This window comes from Epithele typhae (assembly GCF_022376455.1).
Source record: "Epithele typhae strain CBS 203.58 chromosome Unknown BXZ73scaffold_106, whole genome shotgun sequence".
Classification (NCBI taxonomy): domain Eukaryota; kingdom Fungi; phylum Basidiomycota; class Agaricomycetes; order Polyporales; family Epitheliaceae; genus Epithele; species Epithele typhae.
Genome location: NW_025954297.1, coordinates 68,361 through 91,564, shown reverse-complemented (window position 1 = coordinate 91,564; position 23,204 = coordinate 68,361). Strand labels below are relative to the sequence as shown.

The 23,204-nt window shown below is 60.4% G+C and overlaps 6 protein-coding genes across 6 annotated transcripts; 4 read left to right on the top strand and 2 right to left on the bottom strand.

The window, feature by feature from the left end:
* Nucleotides 1-1,594: 1,594 nt before the first annotated feature.
* On the top strand, nucleotides 1,595-2,566 carry BXZ73DRAFT_82235 (uncharacterized protein; the record flags this gene model as incomplete). Its single annotated transcript, XM_048023659.1, has 1 exon — nucleotides 1,595-2,566. The coding sequence occupies one exon, from the start codon at nucleotides 1,595-1,597 to the stop codon at nucleotides 2,564-2,566; it is 972 nt and encodes a 323-aa protein (XP_047871963.1).
* A 1,080-nt stretch (nucleotides 2,567-3,646) lies between these two features.
* BXZ73DRAFT_56051 (uncharacterized protein) lies at nucleotides 3,647-5,519 on the bottom strand (the record flags this gene model as incomplete). Its single annotated transcript, XM_048021421.1, has 4 exons — nucleotides 3,647-4,558; nucleotides 4,610-4,973; nucleotides 5,031-5,196; nucleotides 5,249-5,519. 4 exons carry the CDS (start codon nucleotides 5,517-5,519, stop codon nucleotides 3,647-3,649), a joined length of 1,713 nt encoding a protein of 570 aa, XP_047871962.1.
* Nucleotides 5,520-5,887: 368 nt separating this feature from the next.
* On the top strand, nucleotides 5,888-8,574 carry BXZ73DRAFT_56069 (P-loop containing nucleoside triphosphate hydrolase protein; the record flags this gene model as incomplete). The annotated part of the gene is given in 10 exon segments (XM_048021427.1): nucleotides 5,888-6,188; nucleotides 6,238-6,318; nucleotides 6,381-6,852; nucleotides 6,902-7,127; nucleotides 7,200-7,402; nucleotides 7,420-7,421; nucleotides 7,454-7,527; nucleotides 7,578-8,309; nucleotides 8,362-8,430; nucleotides 8,482-8,574. The coding sequence occupies 10 exon segments, from the start codon at nucleotides 5,888-5,890 to the stop codon at nucleotides 8,572-8,574; spliced, it is 2,253 nt and encodes a 750-aa protein (XP_047871961.1).
* A 989-nt stretch (nucleotides 8,575-9,563) lies between these two features.
* Nucleotides 9,564-14,046, top strand: BXZ73DRAFT_82232 (P-loop containing nucleoside triphosphate hydrolase protein; the record flags this gene model as incomplete). Its single annotated transcript, XM_048023658.1, has 11 exons — nucleotides 9,564-9,769; nucleotides 9,825-9,897; nucleotides 9,950-10,130; nucleotides 10,201-10,374; nucleotides 10,422-10,759; nucleotides 10,807-10,858; nucleotides 10,920-11,221; nucleotides 11,242-12,930; nucleotides 12,998-13,554; nucleotides 13,628-13,867; nucleotides 13,935-14,046. The coding sequence occupies 11 exons, from the start codon at nucleotides 9,564-9,566 to the stop codon at nucleotides 14,044-14,046; spliced, it is 3,924 nt and encodes a 1,307-aa protein (XP_047871960.1).
* Nucleotides 14,047-14,517: 471 nt separating this feature from the next.
* Nucleotides 14,518-18,723, bottom strand: BXZ73DRAFT_82231 (uncharacterized protein; the record flags this gene model as incomplete). The annotated part of the gene is made up of 6 exons (XM_048023657.1): nucleotides 14,518-14,564; nucleotides 14,878-15,486; nucleotides 15,624-17,459; nucleotides 17,511-18,135; nucleotides 18,194-18,553; nucleotides 18,610-18,723. The coding sequence occupies 6 exons, from the start codon at nucleotides 18,721-18,723 to the stop codon at nucleotides 14,518-14,520; spliced, it is 3,591 nt and encodes a 1,196-aa protein (XP_047871959.1).
* Nucleotides 18,724-18,970: 247 nt separating this feature from the next.
* Nucleotides 18,971-22,460, top strand: BXZ73DRAFT_56039 (uncharacterized protein; the record flags this gene model as incomplete). Its single annotated transcript, XM_048021420.1, has 6 exons — nucleotides 18,971-19,471; nucleotides 19,531-20,368; nucleotides 20,395-20,703; nucleotides 20,755-22,108; nucleotides 22,158-22,272; nucleotides 22,323-22,460. The coding sequence occupies 6 exons, from the start codon at nucleotides 18,971-18,973 to the stop codon at nucleotides 22,458-22,460; spliced, it is 3,255 nt and encodes a 1,084-aa protein (XP_047871958.1).
* Nucleotides 22,461-23,204: the final 744 nt, after the last annotated feature.

Genomic DNA, 23,204 nt, shown 5'->3' with positions numbered 1-23,204 from the left:
CGATCACCTCAACTGCCTCCTGCCGACCATCATTCTGGGTGACGAGTCGCACATTGCTACACACATTCAGGACTCCCATCCAATGCTCTGGCCATTGGCCGTCTGTGACACGAACGGAGCTCTCCCTGAAGAGTCCACCAACACTGAAGATTGCTGCAAACCTCATCTGGACGACTGCGCTGCGCTCCCTGTGCTCGCCATGAAGAGTACAGTGAATCTGCATTCTTCCACGGTGCGATCAAACTCTTCTCGGTCGAGGGCCTCTACTCTCTCATCGTGAACCTTGGCTAGTTTGTCCAGGCGAAGCCTGACATCCTCCCCACCGACATGGCCTTCCCCTTTGACTGCCGTGCACTCGAACTTCACCACATCGCCACCTGGCTCGCACTCCTTGGCCTCAGTCCAGGCGATCAGTGCGTTCACCAACTCCAGCACCTCGCTGCTGTGATGCGCTCTCACCTTTGTATGCCAGACTCCATCATCCCCACTCTGGCTGAACTCACCACCCCTGCATTCCTCGGTACTATCCCCCACAGCAGCGCGCTGAATTTTGGTGCACACATCCCCTAGTACACCTCTGCGCCAGATGTGGAGATGAAGGCTGAAGATGCTACCCCCCCTGATCGCGTCAAGTTTGTCGACTGGCGCTGTCACATCTACCTCTGCGGCCCCATGTCCCTCTTCGCTATCTCCATCTCATCGGGGCCCAGCATTGAGCACAAGTAGGACCGTCACTGCGGTCCAGAGGAGGAGGATGTTAAGGTACGGGCACGCAGGGCACACACATGCCGGATTTTGGCATACCTGCCGAATTTCGGCCACACTGCGAGCAGGGCTCGGGCGTCTTGACTTCAGTGAAGTAGTTCGCCAAACTTCAGCGATCTGAGACCATACAGACTCTTATGTACTCTACACGCGTCCCACGGACGCCAGCTTACCTCCACCTGCACCACCGCTGTATTTGTTACCTCAATTAAAGGTTTGGACGAGTCTGGCACCAGTGTGATCGTGATATTGTCATTTTACATGCAGCCTCCCTGACGATCAGTGTGGGCTGCTCCTGCAGCTTGTGCTCACCTTCCACACATTCGCCCAAGAGGACGAAGACATCTCCTACATCCCTTTCAACTACTTCGCCAATCAATTTGTCACTCATGCCCACTCTCTAGACTGGCACGAGCCTATGCAGGAAGTGCTGACCAGTTTCAGCATCTTCATGTCCGACATTATGCCCCAGGTACGTTAATACATGTTCTACTTACCACACCAGTCACTCAGAATTGTATTCTAGGTCATCTATCCTGAAGATGAAGACCTCACATGTGTTTGCCGTGCTCTGATGGAGGGAGCATTCCCGTCACACCGGTGCCGGCACAACACACTCCCACCCTCAACCCGTAGCACTAAGCTTGCCAATGGCTCTCCCTCAACCTCCGGTCCAGCTGGTGAAGCCTCACCTCCCAGCAGTCCCTTCTCCGAGCCCAACCTGTCAAGTCTCAACTCAGCCCATCATGCAGACAAAGTCTCGCCCCCTACAAGTGCGCTGATCCCTCCTCCCAGCTCTCCCCAGATTGATCCCCTGTCGGTGCTCAGCATGCCCGTCGCTATGTCCTTTGAGGACATGCTGCAGTACCCCGACTTTCTCAGAGACATGGCCTACACTGGCAGGACATACTGGCTTGGCGACTCGCCCACACTCCCATTCTCTCCACACTACCACCCTGTCTCCACGTCAATCACCCAAGCTCCTATCTTGCCCTACCATCCTTCTATATCTTTACGCGGTCTCAACGTCAGCATGCACAGTCACGAGGCCACTGACTACGTGGGCAACGATGTGGTGATCACGGGCGCACTCGGTCTCGCCACCTCAAATACCAGCACTGACAACCAGCTCCTCAACACGTGTGGTGGTGGGATTTCGAGTCACAACATAGATGTCGAGATCGAGGATGTGCATGGCTATGTGGCCGACATTGCAGATGTGCGCAGCCATGCTGTCGTAGGTGTGGAGATCGCGCACAATGTCGACACAGATGCTGACATTGTGGATGTGTGCAGCCACACACATGTGGGCATCAAGATGGTGCACGCACGCGGCCACGTCGACGCGAGCCCCAACATCGCAAATGTGCATGGCCGTGCCACTGGGAGCTTCAAGTTCGCCTTACCTATCCCCGGTTCTCATTCCGCTTCATCCTCTCCCCCTCACTATTCCGACTCCATTAGTTACAGTGCGCTTGAATCTATGTACTACTCCTACCCTGGGTTTCCACCCTTTCCTCACCTGCACGCACCAACACCAGTACTACCTCCCACATACCTGTATGACCTTACTTACACTCTCCCACCATGCCCTGTCATGGATCCGCAGCCCACTCGCCAGGCCCTCGCCATGGCCCACATGACGGCCACCCGTGCTGTGCCACCATATGGAGGGCATGCACGTGCAGATGTGAGCGCTCATGATCATGACTCAGACGGGGACTCAATCCCCGGCCTGTACACTCCCTTAGTCTCCGATGACGAGTCTGACGATGAGTATGACATGACATTGTTTAAGTAGCTTCATGATGTACAACAATATGCCACAAACATGTTTATTTATGCTCTATATATATGTGCGACTCTGCAGCTTAACCTGCAGACGAGCCACATTGGACTGGGATTTTGGCTGGCCCAATCCAGACCTTCACTGAGCTGGACCCTCAAAGAGCCTGAGCCACATGGCTCATGATATGCAGCTCACGGCTCCAGATAATCAGCTCATGACCCGCGAAGTGAGCCGGACCCTCATGCAGCCTTACAACATTCTGTAAGTGTGTAGATGGATTATATTCAGTCAGACCATGCATAAAAAAGCTTATGTTTATATTGACACAATTGAGTGCATTAGAGATTCTTGCAATGCACATCAAGTAATGAATTGAGCAACACTATTAACAAGTAGCCTCCATAGCATCTACCCACCAAGCTACCTGGGTCAATTTGTTACTGAATCATATTGATCTCTACTAGAAATTCAGATAAAGCTATGTCTAAAGTTTTAGAAGCTTCTGATTCATTTGAAGCGAGAAAATGGGGGTGGATATCGGCAATTCATCTAAGAGCCCACTTGGTACAGTGCACACACTCCTAGACGTTTTGGCCAACTAAATTCAATAATAGCTGTGCACAGCTACCCTCTAGTCTGCTTGCAATGTAACAGCACTGCTCCTCTCTGCTTTATCATGTTTCTGGACTGGGAAACAGCTAACAATATTAAAAATCAGACCAAAAATCATATCTATAGGCACTGCAGAGTCCCTTCTGTGATACAAAGCACAGGTATGACTATAAAAAATATAACCACTCTACACATCTATAGTGCTACACAGTGTATAAGCAAAAAAACTAGATAATGTTGTCTTTCTTTAAAACTTTACTAGACCTGCCCACTCTCTTACAGGTGTTTCCAGTCCCTACACCTGCTATTATGCAAAGCATGTCCCCCTTAAAGAGTAGTGGGCTACTTGTATGGCCGGAGTAGCACAAGTAGTGTGGCAAGAATATCACTATCAATAAATGAGGGCAAAGTACAGAGCAAGCACACTAGGTCATCATACAAAATCATGGCATCATTAGGGATCATTAAAGTCATAACATGCTACCGCTTCGGGCCGCTCCCACCCACCATGTCGTGGTGGAATCCGTGACCTGCCTTCGTCTTCACATCACTCCAGAATGCGTCCCAGCCTCGCCCATGGTGGTGGCTTGCGGGGAGCGGGGCACCTGCTGATGGTGCGGACATGAACGGCAGCCCGTCCGTCGCGCGGGGAGTATACACCGCCTGCTGCGCCGCGTTCACGCGCTCGACGGCACGAATAAGCGACGCCGTCGCGGGTACGGGTGTAAAGGCGGTGGGGGTGAGTGTCGCGGAGGAAGCTGTGCCCTGCGAACCGGCGACGGAGGACTTGAGACTATGGCGACGGATGAACTCGGGAGTCCACTTCGGGCTCTTCTCATTCGAGGTGGGCAATGAGGCAAGGTCCTGCTCGTCGTCTGAGAGGGGATCCTCTAACACCTTCTTCAAGTGGGTCGTCTTCGAGCGTTTACTTGGGCGCTCTTCGGTCAAGGTTGCCATCGAGCCGGTTCGTGTCGGCGACCTGACGAAGGTAGGAACGCCGTTCTTAAGGTCGTCATCGTCGGAATCGGACGCCGCATAAGGGTCGAGCGGATCGAACTTGATGGCCTCGCGTGTGCGCTGACAGCCCTTGATGCCCGGTCTACGTTCTTTGCGGAGGTAGTCTTGCGGAGGCGTGAAGCGACGGGGAGAGGTACTCTTGGCACCATACGAACTCGTAAGAGAACGCTTCTTGTACAGCTTCAGCGGCGAGTCAGGAATGGGAAGCTTGAGGTCGGCGTCGGTGGGGAAGACGACGTCCTCGTCGATAGGGTCCAGACCCTTGTCGCGGCCAAAGTGGCGGGCCCAGAAGCTCTGAAGAGGCTGGAACTGGCCCGCGCGGTCAGACGAGTTCGGTAGAGTGTTGGCGTAATCCGCCAGGTAGCTGTCCCATTTCTGCATCGGCGTATAAGCGGAGACCCAGCAATAAGCGGGAGTATGACTCACCTGGTCCGGATTCTCGCCAAACTTGCTGCGCAAGAACCAGTCGCAGGCCGTGCCGAGGAGTAAGAAGAGACAGAAGGTGGCGGTGAGACCTTTCTCCTGGGCCGTACCCCAGTTACTCCCATTGCTGACCCAGAGTCTGTCCCACACCTCGGTCCAGGCCGGGATGTGCGCAAGCAGGGCGATGGACTGCACGGTGCCGAACGCTCCCGCGGCGGACATGCCTATGCGGACGGAAGTATGCTGGGTGGCCACAATGGGAAGGAGGCAGAGGAGAAGTCCAATGGGGGAGAAAATGGCAACAAGGATGAGGCGGGTGAGCAGTGACGGATGAAGCATCACAGAAAGCCCCAGCGCCAAGGTAGAGCTGCGCGGATCGGAGTTGAGTACGATGGTTTGCACTCAACGGGGCAAGAAGACTCACTATCCGGCCAGCCCGGCAAAGGCAAGGGCTGCAATCTTCCAGCGGGCGGCGAGGACGGCGGAGGCGATGGCCGAGAGCAACCAGACGGCCAAGAAGGCACCTGAACCAAGGGCGCTCATCGAGGTGACGTTGGGGATGAGGAGCGAAAGGAAGGTCGACAGATGGACTGTGGCAGATTAGCCCAAGTGGAGTTGTAAGACCAAGCGTAGTAGACGCACCTCCAGTCACAAACCCGACAGCAATGCCTCCTATACCTCCCTCAAGCCTGAAGACGCTCTGAAGGACGATTTCGGCGTGCTGGACCTTGGTCGTCTCGGGCGGGCGAAGTGCGTCATATCGGGGGGCGAAAGCGCGCGTGCGATCGAGCGTAAGGAATGCGCCGGCAAAGGCGAGGAGAAGCGAGAGGAACAAGAGCGGGAGGGTATAAGCGAGCAAGAACGAAGACGAGGAGAGGAGCGAAGCGAGCGTGGTGGTAGCGTTGGAGGACATGGTGCAAGCGGGGAGTCGTAAGATCAGGCGCGGTGGTCGTAAATGGTCTTGGAGGGCACGAAGGGAGAGGCGCGGATGCTTCTCGGTGCCGGGTGGAGTCCTGCTGGGAGACGGGCTGGGCAGCCTGTGGAACGGCGTTGAGGCGCAGACCGTCGAGGAGGGCGGAAGCAAGAGGCGGGGGCGATGGGCGGCGCGGGCCCGCTACGTTTTCAGGCGCTTCTGCTTATCCCTGGCTTATCCTGCGGTCTGCGACTGGCCTCCGCACGGTCGACGCCATCCAGACGGGCTCTCTCAGTGCTCATGCACTACTTCGCCATCTCCTGCTCCTGCTCGCATTCTCAATACCCCGACCACGCCTTACATCTGCCATGCCCAAAATTGCCGCGCTCAAGGGTATCGGCTCCGACCAGGCTCGCAAATCTGCGCGCCGCACCCCCCCTCACAAACTTAAACGCAAGTATGCCTGGGTGGACGTCGACGACGACGACGACCTCACCGTCAAGTCCTCCAGCTCAAGGCGACCCTCCCCCAAAGGCGGTCGTCCCGTCGTCCGCTCTCCGCACCCTCACGGCCCACGCAAGAAACCACAGATGTCCGCTCCCGCCGCTTTTTCTATTCAGACCAAAGGCTCTGTTCCAGAGCAGCGGCAGCATCTCCCCATTTTTGCTGGTGCGTCACGGATTTTTTTTCTTCCACCAGTGTGCCGAGTTTTTCGCAGGCAAAGACGCGATCATAGAGGTCATCCGTAAGAACGATGTAACTATTCTAATCGGCGAGACGGGCTCTGGAAAGACCACCCGTAAGTACCCATCGCCCTCCCTACATCCACATCCCTCTATGATCGTGTTAAAATGTGCATAGAGATCCCCCAGTACGTCTTGGAAGCCGGACTAGCCGGAGACGGAATGGTCGCCGTGACCCAGCCCCGCCGAGTCGCAGCCACCTCTCTCGCCGCTCGGGTGGCCAAAGAGCAGAAAACCGCCGTCGGTGGGCGCGTGGGCTACTCTGTCCGTTTTGATGAGGCCTCCTCGAGCGATACCAAAATCAAATATGCCACCGACGGCATGCTCGTCCGCGAGCTCCTTGGTGACCCACTCCTCCTCCGTTACGGGGCCGTCATCGTGGACGAGGCACACGAGCGCACGCTCCGCACCGATCTTCTCATCGCCAATCTCAAGACCATCCTCCACGCTCGCCGACGCTCGCCGACCCCCACGGGCAAAGGCAAAGGCAAAGGCAAGGCCACCGACACGTCACACACGCTTCCACCCCTCAAAATCATCATCATGAGCGCAACACTCGAAGCGGACAAATTCAGCAAGTTCTTCGGCGGGTCTGTCTTGCCCCCTCACTCTCACGCCTTCACCGCTCACGCTCCCTAGTTCGAAGGTCGTCTATGTCAAGGGCCGCCAACATCCCGTCACGATCTACCACACCGCCGTCAGCCAACCAGATTATGTCGACGCCGCCCTACGAACCTTCTTTCAAATCCACACGGACCAGCCGCCAGGCGACGTCCTCGTATTCCTTCCTGGGCAGGAGGACATCACTAGTCTCGAAAAGTCGATCCAGATGTATGCGAGCAATCTGCCGACAGACGCCCTCGGAGTGAGCTCCGAGTTTCCCATCGCACTGCAGACGAGTCTCGGACTGACGGCCCGCCTGGTGGGTTCCTGGCAGGTACTCGTCTGCCCGATATACGCGGCACTACCACCCCAACAGCAGGCGAAGGTGTTCACGCCGGCGCCCTCGGGTACACGGAAATGCATCCTCGCGACCAACATCGCCGAGACCTCGATCACGATCCCCGGGGTAAAGTACGTGATCGACACGGGCAAATGCAAAGAAAAGCGCCATGTCGCGAAACATACCGGGACAGGCGAGTCGGCGTCTTGCCCAGCCGTGGTCTGGATGCTGACCAGAAGTTCACGCAGGCTTTGATACCCTTCTGACCCGAGATATCACGCAGTCCTCTGCGATCCAGCGAGCCGGTCGTGCAGGACGCGAGGTGCGTCGTTCATCCCTGCCCTCATTCAGTCGCTAATCTTCTCAGCGCAGGGCAAAGGCTTCTGCTTCCGCCTCTATACCGAAGACTCATTCAACAAAATGCCGCTCACGGCGGAGCCCGAGATCCGGCGCTGCACGCTCACCTCCGCCCTGCTGCAGCTCAAGTGCCTCGACCAGAACCTGGAAGAGCTCACCCTCCTCGACGCCCCCGACATGGACGGGATCGCCTCCGCACTGAAGACGCTCTACCTCCTCTCCGCGCTCTCGCCGGCCAAGGCGCTCACACCCCTGGGCCGGCAGATGGCCGCGCTTCCGCTCGAGCCGCCGCTGGCGCGCGCGGTGCTCGCCGGGGCGGAGCTTGGCTGTGGCGCGGAGCTCATCGCGCTCGCGAGTGTTCTCTCGGCGTCCTCACCCCTCTTCATCGACGCAGCTGCCGCGCGCGAGGCGGCCGCGGACGCGCGGCGCAAGTTCCGCGACCCTGCGGGGGACCACCTGACGGCGCTGAACGTCGTGCGCGCGCACGCCGAGGTCGGCGCGGCGGAGGGCAAGGGCGCGCAGCGCGAGTGGTGCCGGCGGGCGTGCGTGAACGAGCGGTGCCTCGTCGAGGCGGGGAACATCGCCGTCCAGCTGCGGGAGGTGTGCGCGCGGCTCGGGGTGGACTGCTCGGGGAGCGCGGGGGACGAGCGGGAGGGGCGGGTGTTGAGGGCGCTGGTGCGGGGCCTGGTGCAGAACACGGCCTTCCTCCAGCCGGACGGGACGTACAAGCAGGTGATGGGCCACTCGGTGCGTGTCGCGGCGGGGCGGGAGAGGTTGCGGCTGACGGTGGGACGTGCAGGTGGTGAAGATCCACCCGAGCTCGGTGCTGGCGGACAAGAAGGTGCCGGCGATTGTGTATGATGAGCTGGTACGTGCACTGCGGGGTGAGGAGAGGACGGGTGACTGAAGGAGCGTACAGGTGTACACGACGCAGATCTACGCGCGCGGGGTGTCCGCGATCCCGAGAAGCTTCATTGCGGAGGTGCCGGTTCTGCGACCTCGGAGCGGGTAGATGACAGACGGCGGTGGCGGCCTAGAAACATCTGGAGTGTGTCGTCCATAGCGTCGCCCTGCAAATCCACGTCTGTGTGACTCCATTCAACGTGTGCCGGGTCCCCTATGACGGCGGCCCGCTGCGGACGGTCGAGCTTGCGGAATGAGTCGAACACGGACTGCACATGCACACTACACGGTGGAAACCCTTGGCGGGTGGCGGGAGACCGGTCTGCCGATTGCCTCGGAGTCGGGCCATCTGAGGCGTCCACTTGAGGGGGCAGCGCGAATGACTGATTGTTCACATCCCCGGCTGGCGTGTCCGCGCGTCGGGCGCCCGCGATCTGCCAGTCCACGTCTGCTTGCCGCGAGCACACGCGTCCACCGTGAGCATACGCAGGCATACGCGCGCCCTAGCTCCGAGTGTCCACAATGTCAATCGCAAGCTGCCGACCCCAGCGTACGGTACAGCCCGCAGCCTAGAACCGCGCAGCGACGCCGCGTACGCCCTCGAGTCACCGTCCGCGACCGGGTGGCGCAGGTGGGTCGCAGCTGGCGGCCGTGGCCCAGGAGAGGGCAGACACGGCCCGGAGCGTAATTCGTGCTGGTCAGCGGCGCGAACGGGCCCAGCGCCGACCGGTTCCCCGCCCTTCGCGTCCTGCTCGCGTCCTATCCATCGCCTCCCGTACGGTGCACGCGAATGGCGCGCGTGGAGGTCGTCTGCGCGCGCCCACTCTGGACGCGCGCGGGGAGAAGGGGACGGGGCGACGTGGAGGCGCGGGGGGAGGGGATGATCTCACGAGGGTTGGTCGTGATCGGATATATACCCCCGCGCGAGACTCTGCCCGTCGACGCTTGTCCCCGCCCTCCTCTCCCTCGCTTGCCGCTCCCCTGGCCGCGCCTCTCCCCCGGCGTCCCCGCCCTCGCTTCCCGGCTCGTCCCAGCTGCATATAACCCCCCGCCGGACATCCCCAGAGCCTGCCCCCTTCCCGTCCCTCTTTCCCCACCATGGCGGCCAACTCGCCAGATATCCCTTCAACGGACGAAAAGGTCGCCCCCACCGCCAGCCAGCCACCCGCAAAGAAGGGGTGGTTTGGACGCAGCAAGGCCCCTCAGACTCCCCCCGACGTCGACGAGAAGCCCAAGGATGCCGTGGTCGACGGCGCCCCGGCCGCCCCCAAGGTCGAGCCTGTCTCCATCTCCGAGCTCTTCCGGTCAGTCTCCTCCCTCTTCTCTCTTGCGCTTCGACCCACCCCCGGTTTATTCCAGCCTCTCCACCAAGTTCGAGATCTTCATCGACTTCATTGGTCTCATTGCTGCCGCTGCTGCCGGCGCTTCCCAGGTCCGTCCAACTTCATGCACCCCGCTCGCTCCCACTCATCTTGGCTTCCCAGCCTCTCATGTCCCTGCTCTTCAGTCGTCTCACCCAGGATTTCGTCACCTTTGGCACCACTGTCGGCGAACTCAATAATGCCAACCAGACGATCGCACAAGAAGCGAAAGCGGCCCTCCCTGGGGCCGTCGCGGGCTTCAAGCGTAGCGCCGCTCTCAATGCTTCCTACCTCGTATACATCGGTCAGTCCGTGCTCGCTGCCATCCACCCTCTTCCCTGACCCGTTCATTCCTCACGCCATTCCTCACTTAGGTATCGGCATGTTCGTCTGCACGTATGCATATATGCTCATCTGGGTCTACACCGGAGAGATCAACGCCAAGCGCCTCCGTGAGAGATACCTGAAGGCTGTTCTTCGCCAGGACATTGCCTACTTCGACAACGTCGGTGCCGGCGAGGTCGCTACTCGTATCCAGACCGACACCCGTCCGTTTACCCTCTCGTCCTGTATTTCTTCGCTCATTCCTTCCCAGATTTGGTCCAGCAGGGTATCTCGGAGAAGGTTGCCCTCGTCGTCAACTTCCTCGCTGCCTTCGTCACCGGTTTCGTCCTCGCATACGTCCGTTCCTGGCGTCTCGCCCTCGCCATGACTTCCATGCTGCCCTGCATCGCCATCGCTGGTGGTGTGATGAACAAGTTCGTCTCCAAGTACATGCAGCTCTCCCTCCAGCATGTCGCCGAGGGCGGCACACTTGCCGAGGAGGTCATCTCCACCGTCCGCACCGCTCAGGCATTCGGTACCCAGAACGTTCTCGGCAACCTCTACAGCGGTCACGTCAACCAGAGCCGTCTCGTCGACCTCAAGGCCTCGGTCTGGCACGGCGCCGGTCTTTCCGTCTTTTTCTTCGTCATCTACAGCGGTTACGCCTTGCCTTTGATTTCGGCACCACACTCCTTAACCGTGGCCAAGGTGCGTCTTCGCGTCTTCTTGTACGCCCACAGTCGATCGGACTAACGTATAAATATCACAGCCACCGCTGGCGAGATCATCAACGTCATCTTCGCTATCCTCATCGGTTCCTTCTCCCTTGCCCTTCTCGCCCCTGAAATGCAGGCGATCACTCAGGCCCGCGGTGCCGCGGCTAAACTGTACGAGGCTATTGACCGCGTGCCCTCCATTGACTCGGCTTCGCCCGACGGTCTCAAGCCCGAGAAGTGCATCGGCGAGATCACCCTCGAGCACGTCGACTTCAACTACCCTTCGCGCCCGAACGTGACCATCGTCAAGGACCTCACGATCACATTCCCGCTGGCAAAACCACTGCGCTCGTCGGTGCCTCCGGCTCTGGCAAGTCCACCGTCATCTCCCTCGTGGAGCGCTTCTACGACCCCCTCGCTGGGGCAGTCAAGCTCGACGGCATCGACGTCAAGGACCTCAACGTTCGTTGGCTCCGCTCCCAGGTCGGTCTCGTCTCGCAGGAGCCCACCCTGTTCGCGACCACCATCAAGGGCAACGTCGCGCACGGTCTCATCGGCACTCCGCACGAGAATGCGTCCGAGGAGGAGAAGTTCAAGCTCATCAAGGAAGCGTGCGTCAAGGCGAACGCGGACAGCTTCATCTCCAAGCTCCCTCTCGGTTACGAAACCATGGTCGGTGAGCGTGGCTTCCTTCTCTCTGGCGGCCAGAAGCAGCGCATTGCCATCGCCCGCGCCATCGTCTCCGACCCCCGCATCCTGCTCCTCGACGAGGCCACCTCCGCGCTCGACACCCAGTCCGAGGGCGTCGTCCAGAACGCGCTCGACAAGGCCGCCGCTGGACGTACCACGATCACGATCGCGCACCGTCTGTCGACGATCAAGGACGCCGATTGCATTTACGTCATGGGTAATGGGCTCATCCTCGAGTCCGGCACGCACGACGAGCTCCTCCGCAACGAGAACAGCCCGTATGCCCGCCTCGTGGCCGCGCAGCGCCTCCGTGACGCGCGTGAGAAGCGCACCCTCGACTCTGACTCAGACACCGCCGCTTCTGCCGAGGACGACGTGGAGGCCGTTTCCGCGGAGAAGCAGTCCACCGAGGCCGCCGACGATATCCCTCTCGAGCGCCAGAAGTCCGGCCGTTCGCTCGCCAGCGAGCTCATCGAGAAGAAGCAGCACGAAGCCCAGCAGAAGAAGGACTACTCCCTCCCCTACCTCTTCAAGCGCATGGGCGCGATCAACCGCGCGTCCTGGAAGCTATATCTGATCGGCTCCATCGCTGCGATCGCCAACGGCGCGACCTACCCGTCGTACGGCATCGTTTTCTCCAAGGCCATCAACACTTTCTCGGAGACGGACCCGCACCAACGCCGGCACGACGGCGATCGGAACGCGCTCTACTTTTTCCTCATCGCCATCATCTCCATGTGGACTATCGGGGTCCAGAACTACCTCTTCGCGCGCTCCGCCGCGGAGCTCACCTCCAAGCTCCGCACCCTCTCCTTCCGTGCTATCCTCCGCCAGGACATCGAGTTCTTCGACTATGACGAGAACAACACCGGCCAGCTCACCTCTGCGCTTTCTGACAACCCGCAGAAGGTCAACGGTCTCGCCGGTATCACCCTCGGTGCGATCCTCCAGAGCATCGCGACCCTCATCATCGGCACCGTCATCGGTCTCTCTTTCAACTGGCAGCTCGGCCTCATCGGTCTCGCCTGCACGCCCATCCTCGTCTCCGCAGGCTACATCCGCCTCCGCGTCGTCGTGCTCAAGGACCAGGAGAACAAGAAGGCGCACGAGTCGTCCGCGCAGCTCGCGTGCGAAGCCGCCGGCGCCATCCGTACTGTCGCTTCGCTCACGCGCGAGGACGACTGCTGCCGGCTGTACTCCGAGTCGCTCGAGGAGCCCATGCAGCGCTCGAACCGCGCCGCGATCTGGAGCAACGGCATCTTCTCACTCTCCCAGTCGCTCACGTTCTTCGTCATCGCCCTCGTCTTCTGGTACGGCTCCCGCCAGGTCGCTGACTTCCAGCGCACGACCTTTCAGTTCTTCATCGGCCTCATGGTGAGTTCTTCGAAATGGCCGCCCCGCCGCGCACGCCAGCTGACCACCTTCCGCCTCTGCTCCACAGAGCACCGTCTTCTCCGCCATCCAAGCCGGGAACGTGTTCTCCTTCGTCCCCGACGTCTCTTCCGCGCAGTCCGCCGCGTCGGACATCATCCGCCTCCTCGACGCCGTGCCCGAGATCGACGCCGAGTCGACGGAGGGCGAGATCCCCAAGGACGTCAAGGGCCGCATCCGCTTCGAGGGCGTCCACTTCCGCTACCCGACCCGGCCCGGCGTGCGCGTCCTCCGCGACCTGAACCTCACCGTCGAGCCCGGCACGTACGTCGCCCTCGTCGGCGCCTCCGGCTGCGGCAAGTCGACCACGATCCAGCTCATGGAGCGCTTCTACGACCCGCTCGCGGGCGAGGTCTTCCTCGACGAGCAGCCCATCACGCGCTACAACGTGTCCGAGTACCGGAAGCACATCGCGCTCGTCTCCCAGGAGCCGACCCTGTACGCCGGCACCGTCCGCTTCAACGTCCTCCTTGGCGCGACGAAGCCGACGGAGGAAGTTACCCAAGAGGAGATCGAGAACGCGTGCCGCGACGCGAACATCCTCGACTTCATCAACTCGCTTCCCGAGTGCGTACATCCTTCCGTATAGTATTGGCTTCGTTCCGTGCATCGGCTGACATCTCGGCTTCTCCCTTTGCAGCGGCTTCGACACCCAGGTCGGCGGCAAGGGCTCGCAGCTTTCTGGCGGCCAGAAGCAACGTATCGCCATCGCCCGCGCGCTCCTCCGGAATCCGAAGGTGCTCCTGCTTGACGAGGCGACTTCCGCGCTCGACTCCAACTCGGAGAAGGTCGTCCAGGAGGCGCTCGACCAGGCCGCCAAGGGCCGCACGACCATCGCGATCGCTCACCGGCTGTCGACGATCCAGAACGCGAACTGCATGTGCGTACCGTCTCTTGTTGCCTCGCGCCTCGCTTGCCGTCGCTGACCTCTCTCTTTCTCTCTGCAGTTACTTCATCAAGGACGGTGCAGTCAGCGAGTCCGGCACGCACGACGAGCTGCTCGCCCTCAAGGGCGGCTACTACGAGTACGTGCAGCTCCAGGCGCTCAGCAAGAAGTAGACGTACCCGCGCCCGTATTCCGTCGCCGTTTGGACTGTTCTTGGCTTTCGTGCCGTCGCCGCCACCGCTGCTTAGAGCGGCTGTACGTGGTCGTGCTCATAATCAGTATGTACAGTTTGTGATCTCGTTGATGCCCCTCACGCCCCTCGCCCTTCGCCCCTCGTGTCATCCCCCAGGCCTTCTCTGTCGTCTAACGCCCATCCATTCATCCATCGCACCATACCATGCTCCACCCACTGCGCTGTGCACTCTGCAACTCGTCTCGTCACCCTCATCCCCCTCTCACGACTCCACTTACTACGTCGACTCTTACCTACTCCTGCTTCGGGCTTTTCGGGCATATAATCACCCGTTGGGGTGTAGTTAGTATACCGCTAGTATACCTTTAGTACGTTCAATATAGAAAAGTACAACCTCATCGTATCGGCTCCGCCCACCTTAAACTTGTTTGTTTGTTTGTTTGTCTCTTGTTTAACGCCCTGGGGGCGTGCCCATGGGCGCTACGTACGGTAATCTGGCTAGCGATAAAAAAGGTGCGTATACGGGACGGATGACGTGTCGGCCCAGGTCGGCCCTTCGGGGGCCGGAGAAACCAGAGGAATCCAGCCGTCGTGTAATCGAGGCGGTGTGAGTGAGTGGCGAAGGGGGCAGTGGCAGTGGGTGTGGGTGCGAAGCACTTGGGGGCGGGTGCCAGAGTATGCCCAGCTTCCGCCGCGGCTTCAGGACGCCGGGGGAGTGCCTACTCAACTTCCATTCTGACCACAGAGCGAGGTGGTCGTAAGACTTGAACGAGTATATGCGGGCAGAGTGGCAAAGTCACGTAGAGCGTACAACACGATGCAAGGGACCGAATGCCATCAACGCTACGTCCTCCTCCGCTTCCCGCCCCGCCCGCCCTCCGCGCGTCCGCCTCGCGCTTGCTCCTCGCGCCCGCCACGCGCATGTGCTCCTTTCGCTTCTCCTTCTCCTTCTCCCCCTTCTGCGCCTCCTCCTTCTCGACCTTCTTCCGGTGCCTCTCCCGCCCCTGCTCCTTCCTCTCCCGCCTCCGCGCGACCTGCTCCTTCCGCAGCGCCCGCGCCTGCTGCAGCAGCGCGACCGCCCTCCGCTCCTCGGGCTCCATCACCACCGCACGCTTCACGACGTACGGCGCGCGGTGCTGCGCCCGCGCGAGCTTCGGCTTGCTCGCGTACGGCAGCGCTGCCTGCAGCTTCTTCGGCACCCGGAGCGCGTTGAACCGCCGCGCGGGGCGCTCGACGCGCCGGTACGCCGAGTCGGGGGCGTGCGGCGCGCGCAGCCCCGCCTCGTGCCGCACCGCGCCCGTCAGGCGCATGCCCGCCCAGCCGCTCCGCGCGCGGTCCGCGGGGGAGAGCAGCAGGGACGTCACCGGGTTGTAGAACCGGCGGGGCTCGATGGAGTACCACGCGCGGAGGAACGCGATATCTGATAAGATTGGGGGACCGCATCCGTCAGCATTCCGTCCAGGGCGTGCGCCAAGCCGCGCGACCGCGCAGGTCCTCTCCCCGTCTGCCCGCGCGACCTCGCGGTGTGTTGAGGCGGCAGAAAGAGGACGCACTCACCGCTCATCAGAATCTTGTCCTCGAACGCGGCGCGGAAGGCGCCGTCGGGCTTGGGGAGGGCCTTCTTGACCTGGCCGCGGATGCCGGAGACGGTGCGGATGTTCGCACCCTCGAACTTGGCGACCTCGAGCGCGGAGGAGAACATGCCCTTGATGAACGCCGTGTTCTTGAAGATCTTGAACGGCACCCCGGTCAGCTTCAGCTTCTTCACGATCTTCGTCGACCGGTCGATGTCGAGCACCACGCCCGTCGCGCTCACCCGGAAGCCGGGCGCGTCCCGCCCGAGCGCGTTGAACGCGCAAAAGCCCGTGTTCGGCACGCTCGCGGGCCCGTAGAACGTCGCGTAGCAGTGCATGTGCTCCGGTGTGTACTTGAGCATCCGCATCCGGATCGAGTGGTCGTCGAGCGAATAGATCGGCACCGTCTGGAACCGCCGCCAGCCGAGTGAGAAGATGAGCGGGTCGTTTGTCTTGAGCGTCTTCGGGAACCACCTGTGCCGCTTGATGCGCACCTGCACGTACCCAAAGCGCTCCTCGGCGGGGAGCAGGCCACCGACGACGAGCGGGAATGTGGGGTCGAAGTGCTCGACCATCTCCGCCGGCACGTCGGTGAGCTCGAGGCGGACGTACGCGCCGGGGCGGAAGCCTTCGAGAAGAGCCCGCGCCTCGGCGTCAACACCTTCGAACTCGGCCGCGTTGAGTGCCTTCTGGCGGGCCATTTCCTCCTTGGCCTCGTTGTAGAAGTCGGACTTGGTAGCGTCGGGCTCATCGTACTGCTCGTCGAACTTGCGCTTCAGCTCGGCCTTTTTCGTGGCGAGCTCGGCGGGATCCTTCGCACGCTTGCCCTTGCCGTCTGCGCTGCCGTCCCCGTCCTCGTCATCCTCCCCGTGGCCGTCACCATCTTCGGGGTCTTCGTACGGCTCGCCATTTGAGTCGACACCCTCCGCAGGCTCTGCCGCGCCAGTGATAAAAAGCCTACGGATCGAGTCGAGTAGCCCTTCGTCTTCCCACTCCTTCAGCGCCTCCAAGTCCAGAGGCTCCTTTGTACGATCGAGGTCCTCTTCTGTCTTGACGGGGGCACTGCTCTTCAGTGTGAATAGTTCGTCGTCGTCCATGGCGTCTCCACGCGAAGCACCCCCCGTCCTGGAACCATGACCCAGTATCGACTCAGGCGACTCGGTGGTGTCGTAGATGAGTTTCGTCCAGTCTTTTCGTCGTCGAGACTTCGTCGCTTCCCGGAAGGCTTTCTGCGCCCTCTCGCTCATATTCGCCTTCCACTGAGGTGCATCCTCTTCGTCCCCGCTACCACCGTCTTCGTCCTCGTCGCTGGGGAGATCGATACCGTCGTCCTCGTCGAACCGGACGTATCGTTTCGACGGCCCAGGATCGTCTTCATTTTCTTCGCCAAGGTCCGAGTCGCTGTCCGCGTAGTCGACTTGACCTCGTTTTCCGGCAGATGATCGAATGCCCTGTATCGACCGCCGAACAGTCCGAGGGGCTGAGCGACCACTGTTGCCCAGGTCCTCTTCGTCATCTTCGCCGAAATGGGACCCATCCTCTAGGCCGTCGTCAGAACCGTATTCTTCGTCTTCATCACCACTGAATGCTTCGTCGTCGTCGTCGTCGTCGTCGTCATCATCGCCCTCCTCTTCGTCCGAGTTAGATAGATCGGGGTCGTCGTCTCTCGACTTGAGCGAACTGGGACCAGCTTCGGCTTGCACGGCGAGTGGTCGAGAGGAAGAGCCAAAGAGTTTGATCTGACTCTGCGCGACGGCGTCTTCCAGCGTAGCGTTGACGTCCTGTAGATCGAGGACCATTTTTTCGCCCTCTCCGGGATCTTGACGCGACGGTTAGGGACGAGCCACAAGACAAGATTAGTCGCACGCACTTTCCATTCCACCCTTTGTGAAGTTCCCGGGCACGTTGATATATACCGCGTCCTTGTCGTACATCACGCCGCCCACGTCGCTCATCGGCGCGTGGATGAGCAGCTTCTTCTTCTCGCTCAGTTTCCTCCTCTTCTCGGACTCGGCGTCGGGCAGCGGACAAGGGTCACCGAGCAGCTGCACGCTCTTGACTTCCAAGTCTCCCACTCCAGGAACGTGCACCTTGGTCCCTGTCCGGTAGTTTGTGCCACGCATGTACCCGTAGAGGGTCACCGTCCGATCGCATTTGCCTCCGGACGAGCGGATCTCCTCGCGTGGCGTGAGGTCCTCGAAGCGGTCGGCGAGCATGTAGGGGTGGGTGTTGCGGAAGACAAGGGGACGGAACTTCATGACGGACACGAAACGGGAGAGGTTGAGGATCTCGTTGTCGGGGTAGCGGCCATTGAGAACACCGGAGAGGTAGAAGAGTTTCGCGCCTTGGTAGATCTCCGTCCAGAAACGCTTCTTGAGGGCCTTCTTGGTGGCCTTGAGAATGGCCGCCTTCTTGATGAGGTCAAGGTGGGTAAGGATACCGATTACTTTGGGGAAGCCGTGGGCTTGAAGGACGTTGAGGAACTCGAAGGTTTCCTGCGCGGACGGGTAGGTGGGTGGGAGATGCATTACTAAAGCAATGAAAGAGACGCACCATCTCGAATCCGTAGGAGCCGTCGATCATGAGAAGGACCAGGTCTGCGACCTTTGCGATGTCGATCATGGAGTTGAGGTCGTTATTGCACTCAACGAAGGTTATCCGCTTCTTCTTGCCGCTGATGACGGTGACAGGACCTTGTATGTGGTTGAGGGTCTGCTTGGTATAGCGGCGGATGAGGGATTTCATGAGGGTGGTCTTCCCGACGCCTGGTGGTCCGACGATGGCGACGACGGTGGGCGGAGGCTGGTCATCGGGAGTGCGGTCGACGAGGGGGACATGGAGACGAGCCTGGTCCCGCTCAGCGGTGCGACGGCCCTGTTTGTCGGCCCTGCGACCGGACTTCGGGGCGAATGCCTGGAATGCGAGAGGGGGGTTGGTGAGAGGGCCGAGAGGAGAGAAGAGGATCGGACCTTTTCGTTGAAGCCGTGCTGCTTCTCCTTGCCCTTGCCCTTGGCCGACTTTTTCTTGTCGGCCTTTGCGCCCGACTGTGCCGGGCGGTGGGCCTTGTGTGTCTGGTTGTCCATTGGCGGTGGAAGGGGAGACTGCAGCTCGAGCTCAGCTTCAGGCCTGGTCTGCTACACGGCCCGCGGGTCCCGGCGCCTACAAAAAATGGCAGCGCTTAGACGCGACCACGTGATCTTCGCGTCCTTGTTGAGGACGGGCGTCTGTTTGCCGAACCACGGCTCGCTCTCTCCTCCTCCTCCTCTTCCTCCTCCTTGTTCTCTCCGTCCCTCGCCTCGGCGCCCTGCCACCAGCGACACCTTCTACCACATGTCGAGGCGGTCAGCGCAACCCGACATTTCTATCTACGGTGACGAGCTCGAGGCCCGACGCGCCATGCTCGAGCACAACCTCCAGCACACCGACCTCTCCCTCCACCTCTCCTCCCGCTCCCGCCTCGATGCCTCTACCGATGAGCTCGAGTATCCGCGCCACGCAGGTGTCCCGTCTCCTCCCTTCTCGGCATATGCGTCCTTCGACCACCGCTCTGGTGACGACTTTGACCCCCATGAGCAATCTCGCTTCCACGCCTGGTCCTACCACACCGACGATGGCATCCAACCCTACGCACACGAGTCGCTCTCGACTGCTCACCACCACGCTAGCGCTCTAACCATCAACGCCGGCCTTGGTGGGGGTAGAGGACAGAGAAGAGATCTCAGTCTTAGCGGAGCAGAGTACGACCCCGATCGCCCTTTGAACGGGATCATAGCCGGCATCGCTGGTCGCTTCACCGCTTTCGATGCCAACTCTACGCGTTCTCGCCAAATCGTACGTCCATCTCTTTGTACACTAGTCTGCATCCTCATCCAATCGACACACATCGCTAGACCGCCAGCGCCGCTGACTTCGACCCCCTGGTTGTCGACGACACCGCCGAACTCGACCGCGTCCTCCAGTCAGGCCATGCCCCCGCTGCATTCCGGTCCTCTCACTCTTCGTCCGCCTCCAGCTCAGATCCATCTGAGCCCCGCTCTCCCCAACCTCAGCAAGACTCCCGCCCTCGACTTTCCGACGCTCTCAACCACTTGACCTTCTCCCCTAAACGCCCCCGCAGCGCCCAAGGCCTCCCTTCGCCCCGACTCGCGAGCATGACCATCCGCTCATCGACCCCGGACCGCTCTGCCATTCCGCGGCACGTCTCTTCTCCCTCTCCAGGGCCATTCCCGACGTCCACCCCGAGGCCACAGCGGTACAACACCTCGTTGTCGTACGCCGCACAGAACAGCTTCACCCACCCGCAACCAGAGGTGAACATCCAGCCGGCGACGCCATCCATCCGACACCATCGTTCGGGAGAGCAGGACCAGTCCTCCAAGTTCACAGCCATGGCGAGGGGATTGAAGCGGGATATCGCGGAGGAGGCTGACGCTGAGTTGCAGCGCAAGGGCCGGTTCCCGCCTACAGAGGCGACGCCGAAGGCATACCACCACAGTACACTCGCGTCGAAGCACCGGCGTCCGCCAAATGCTATCCACGATCCGAAGGCCAACAGGTTTGACAAGGTGCCACTCGCGGCGACCCCGTTCAAGAAAACCGTGCATCTACCGGATATGACGGGCCTTACTTCTGCGGTCGCTTCCCCAGCGAAGGTGGATATCGAGTTCTATGGGTATGATCCCAAGGAAACGACTGAGATTGAAGGCAAGCATATCATCATTCCACCGGGTTTCTGGTGTAACCTTGGAACATAGCGCGCCTTATTGCGACTTTGACTGTCGTTCAAAACAAGCTGGGCCACCTCGAAGCCGAGAACAGCGTCTCCCGGAGACGGGTGCGTGAGCTCGAGCTCGAGTTAGAGGCTTGCAAGAAGGAAGTGGCCAGGGAGAGGACGCGGATTATGGAGCACGAGCAGAGCGCGATGAAGGATGATCAGCCACAACCGAGGACGCGGGTATCGAGAGAGAAGCTTCAGCAAGAGCAGCGCCAGAAGTCTGAGGCTGACCAGGCGGAACTTGCCGCGTCTGAGGCGCGATACAAGAACGCAGTGGAGGAGAAAAAAGGTATGGCACCAAAGGCACTGGCGTTGCGGCCACTTGCTGACTATTCCGAAGCGCTCGAGTCTTTGATATCGACACTACGCTCGCATTTGACACGACTCACGGCAGAACTGTCCGAGCATAAGCAGCTGCTTCTGGAGTTGCGGCAACTGCGGGAGTCGGACGCACGGACACTGGCGGAGAAGAGCTCCGACGTGGACCGACTCAGGCAAGAGGTTGAGCGCTTGGCGGGTGAGGTCGAGGTCCTCCGTGGGGTAGTAGAGGAGGGCCTCAAGGAACGCCGAGGACTGCGAGAACAATCTGTCGACCCCACCAACGACAAGGCGAAGAATACGGAAGACAGCAGTGATGAAGAAAGCGACGAAGAGAGCGTGACCGCCGCCCCTCCAGTGCCCCCTGTGCCTGGACAACGTGTTCCCCTCCGGCCGCCGTCAGTTCGTAGCGAATCAAGCGACGAGGAGGATGAAGAAGAGTCGGCTGGTCAGCGGTCACCCACCCCTTCCCCAAAGCGAAAGTTGGGGAATTCAGCTGCAGACAAGACGATGCGGACCGACTTTGCCACTGTAGCGTCCTCTCAGGGTCCCAGTCTTGCCGCCAACATCTCCCGTCCCTCCTTCCTTGGTGAAGACGAAGTCAGCAGGATCGCTCAGGAGGTCTCGGCACGTCGCTCTGAACGATCTATTCAGTCACAGTCCCAATCCCAGGAGGATTCGCAATCCCAGGTGTTGACAACGCAGGATCCCTCTCCCAACTGGTCGCGCAACCCCGCTCCCGCCGTCTCGCATCGGCCGTCACGCGTCGGTTCGCCGTCGGTCGTGGTCGAGACTGACGCGTCAGGCTCCGCGGTCCCAAACGAGCAGCTCATCCGCCAACTCGAGTACTCCGTCCGCTTCGCCGACGAGCCCAGCGCCGCGACCAGTCGCCCTGCGTCTCCCGTCCTCACCGCCATCCCTGGCCCAGCCCACGTCCACGCCCCGCGGCCCTCCGCCCCCACGCCCGGAGCCGCACAGAAACGCCGGGCGCACACCGCTCCTCAATCCCAGCCCACGCAACAGACGAAACCCAAGCCCGCGACGGAAGGCGCGTTCCCACAGATCCGGGGCGAACGCCTGGAACGCCTTTTCTTCTCCGCGCCCGCGCACGACGCCGAGACGTGCACCGTCTGCCACCGCCGGCGTCGGCGCCGCCCCGCGGACGTCGCGAATGCGGAGTCGTGGCTGCGCGACCACGCGGAGCGGCGGGCGGACGAGGACGAGGACGAGGACGAGGGTTTTGTGGAGGGCGATGACGATCGCCAACGCGAGCGCAAGGCGTATACGGCGAAGACGGCGAGGGACCGGGTGCCGCCGCAGACGGTGCTTGCGCGTGTGCTGCGGGAGTTGGAAGACGACTTCACGCACTACAAGGGGTACGTGTGATCACTTGGTCGATGCCTGCGAAAGCTGACGTCCTCGCAGAATATATGTGGAGCTCGCGGATCAGTACAAAGACATGGACCCGGTGTCTAATGTCGTCAAGAGGAACGTCCTCGCAGATCACTTGCGCGAAGTCATCGACGTCCTTGAACAGAAGGTCCGCCCTTGAGCTGTTTTGTCTTCATCCCAACTGACTTCGTATTTCAGGGCAACCAGATTGCTTCCCTTTATGACCTGCTGACATTCAAGGACAAACCACTGAATGAGTCCGTCGCGCCCGAAAAGCCCCCGCCGCGGAGTGCCCCGCCCACGTACGGCCGCAGGTATCCCGGCCCGTCCTCATAGTCTTGCTACCTGCTCTCGCAATGTTTTCTGTTCGCTCTCCAGTCTCGTGTCCCGTGCCCGGTGTCTCAGATCGTTTCGCACATACATCACACTTCACATCACCCACCGTTCGGACTTGGGGATCCATACTGTATCATATTGTACCCTCATCGCGACATTCTGCATAACATATCTGAATACACACCCTTGCGGTTTCTGACATCGGCTGTGCCTGGTTGTCTGAATGTGATGCTCGAGCTGCACTGATACCCGACGCAGAACGAATGGGATTCTTCCGGTGTGTCGCGTCTCGTAGATGTGCTATGAGAAGTGCAAGGCAGCCCACCGTCACAAGAGACCGATGGCTTGAGAGTCCATGGTGGGCGCTGAGGAGCCTTGAGGAGCCTGTATCGTCGTAAGCGCCCTACTTGTGACGCGGCCGCTTGAAGTTCAGAGCGCGTGTTTCCCAGTGTCTTTGACGTTGTGCGATGGCCTGCGGGATACGGACTGCGCCTTCAAGGTACCTTACCGTCTCCTCGGCGGTGTATAATCCATGACTGATGCGGTATTCCCCGAAGCTTTTTCATGCCCGCACACTCCGTGCCCCCTCTTTCAACCCTCTCTGCTCCTCAGCCCACTGCTGGTCACAACAACCCCTCGGACATCCTTGTCATGTCCTTCATCTCTTTCTGCCCCAACGGCCTGTACGCCAGACGACAGCGTCAGGCAAGAGGTATGAGGCCACTTATCTCATCCTACGTCATC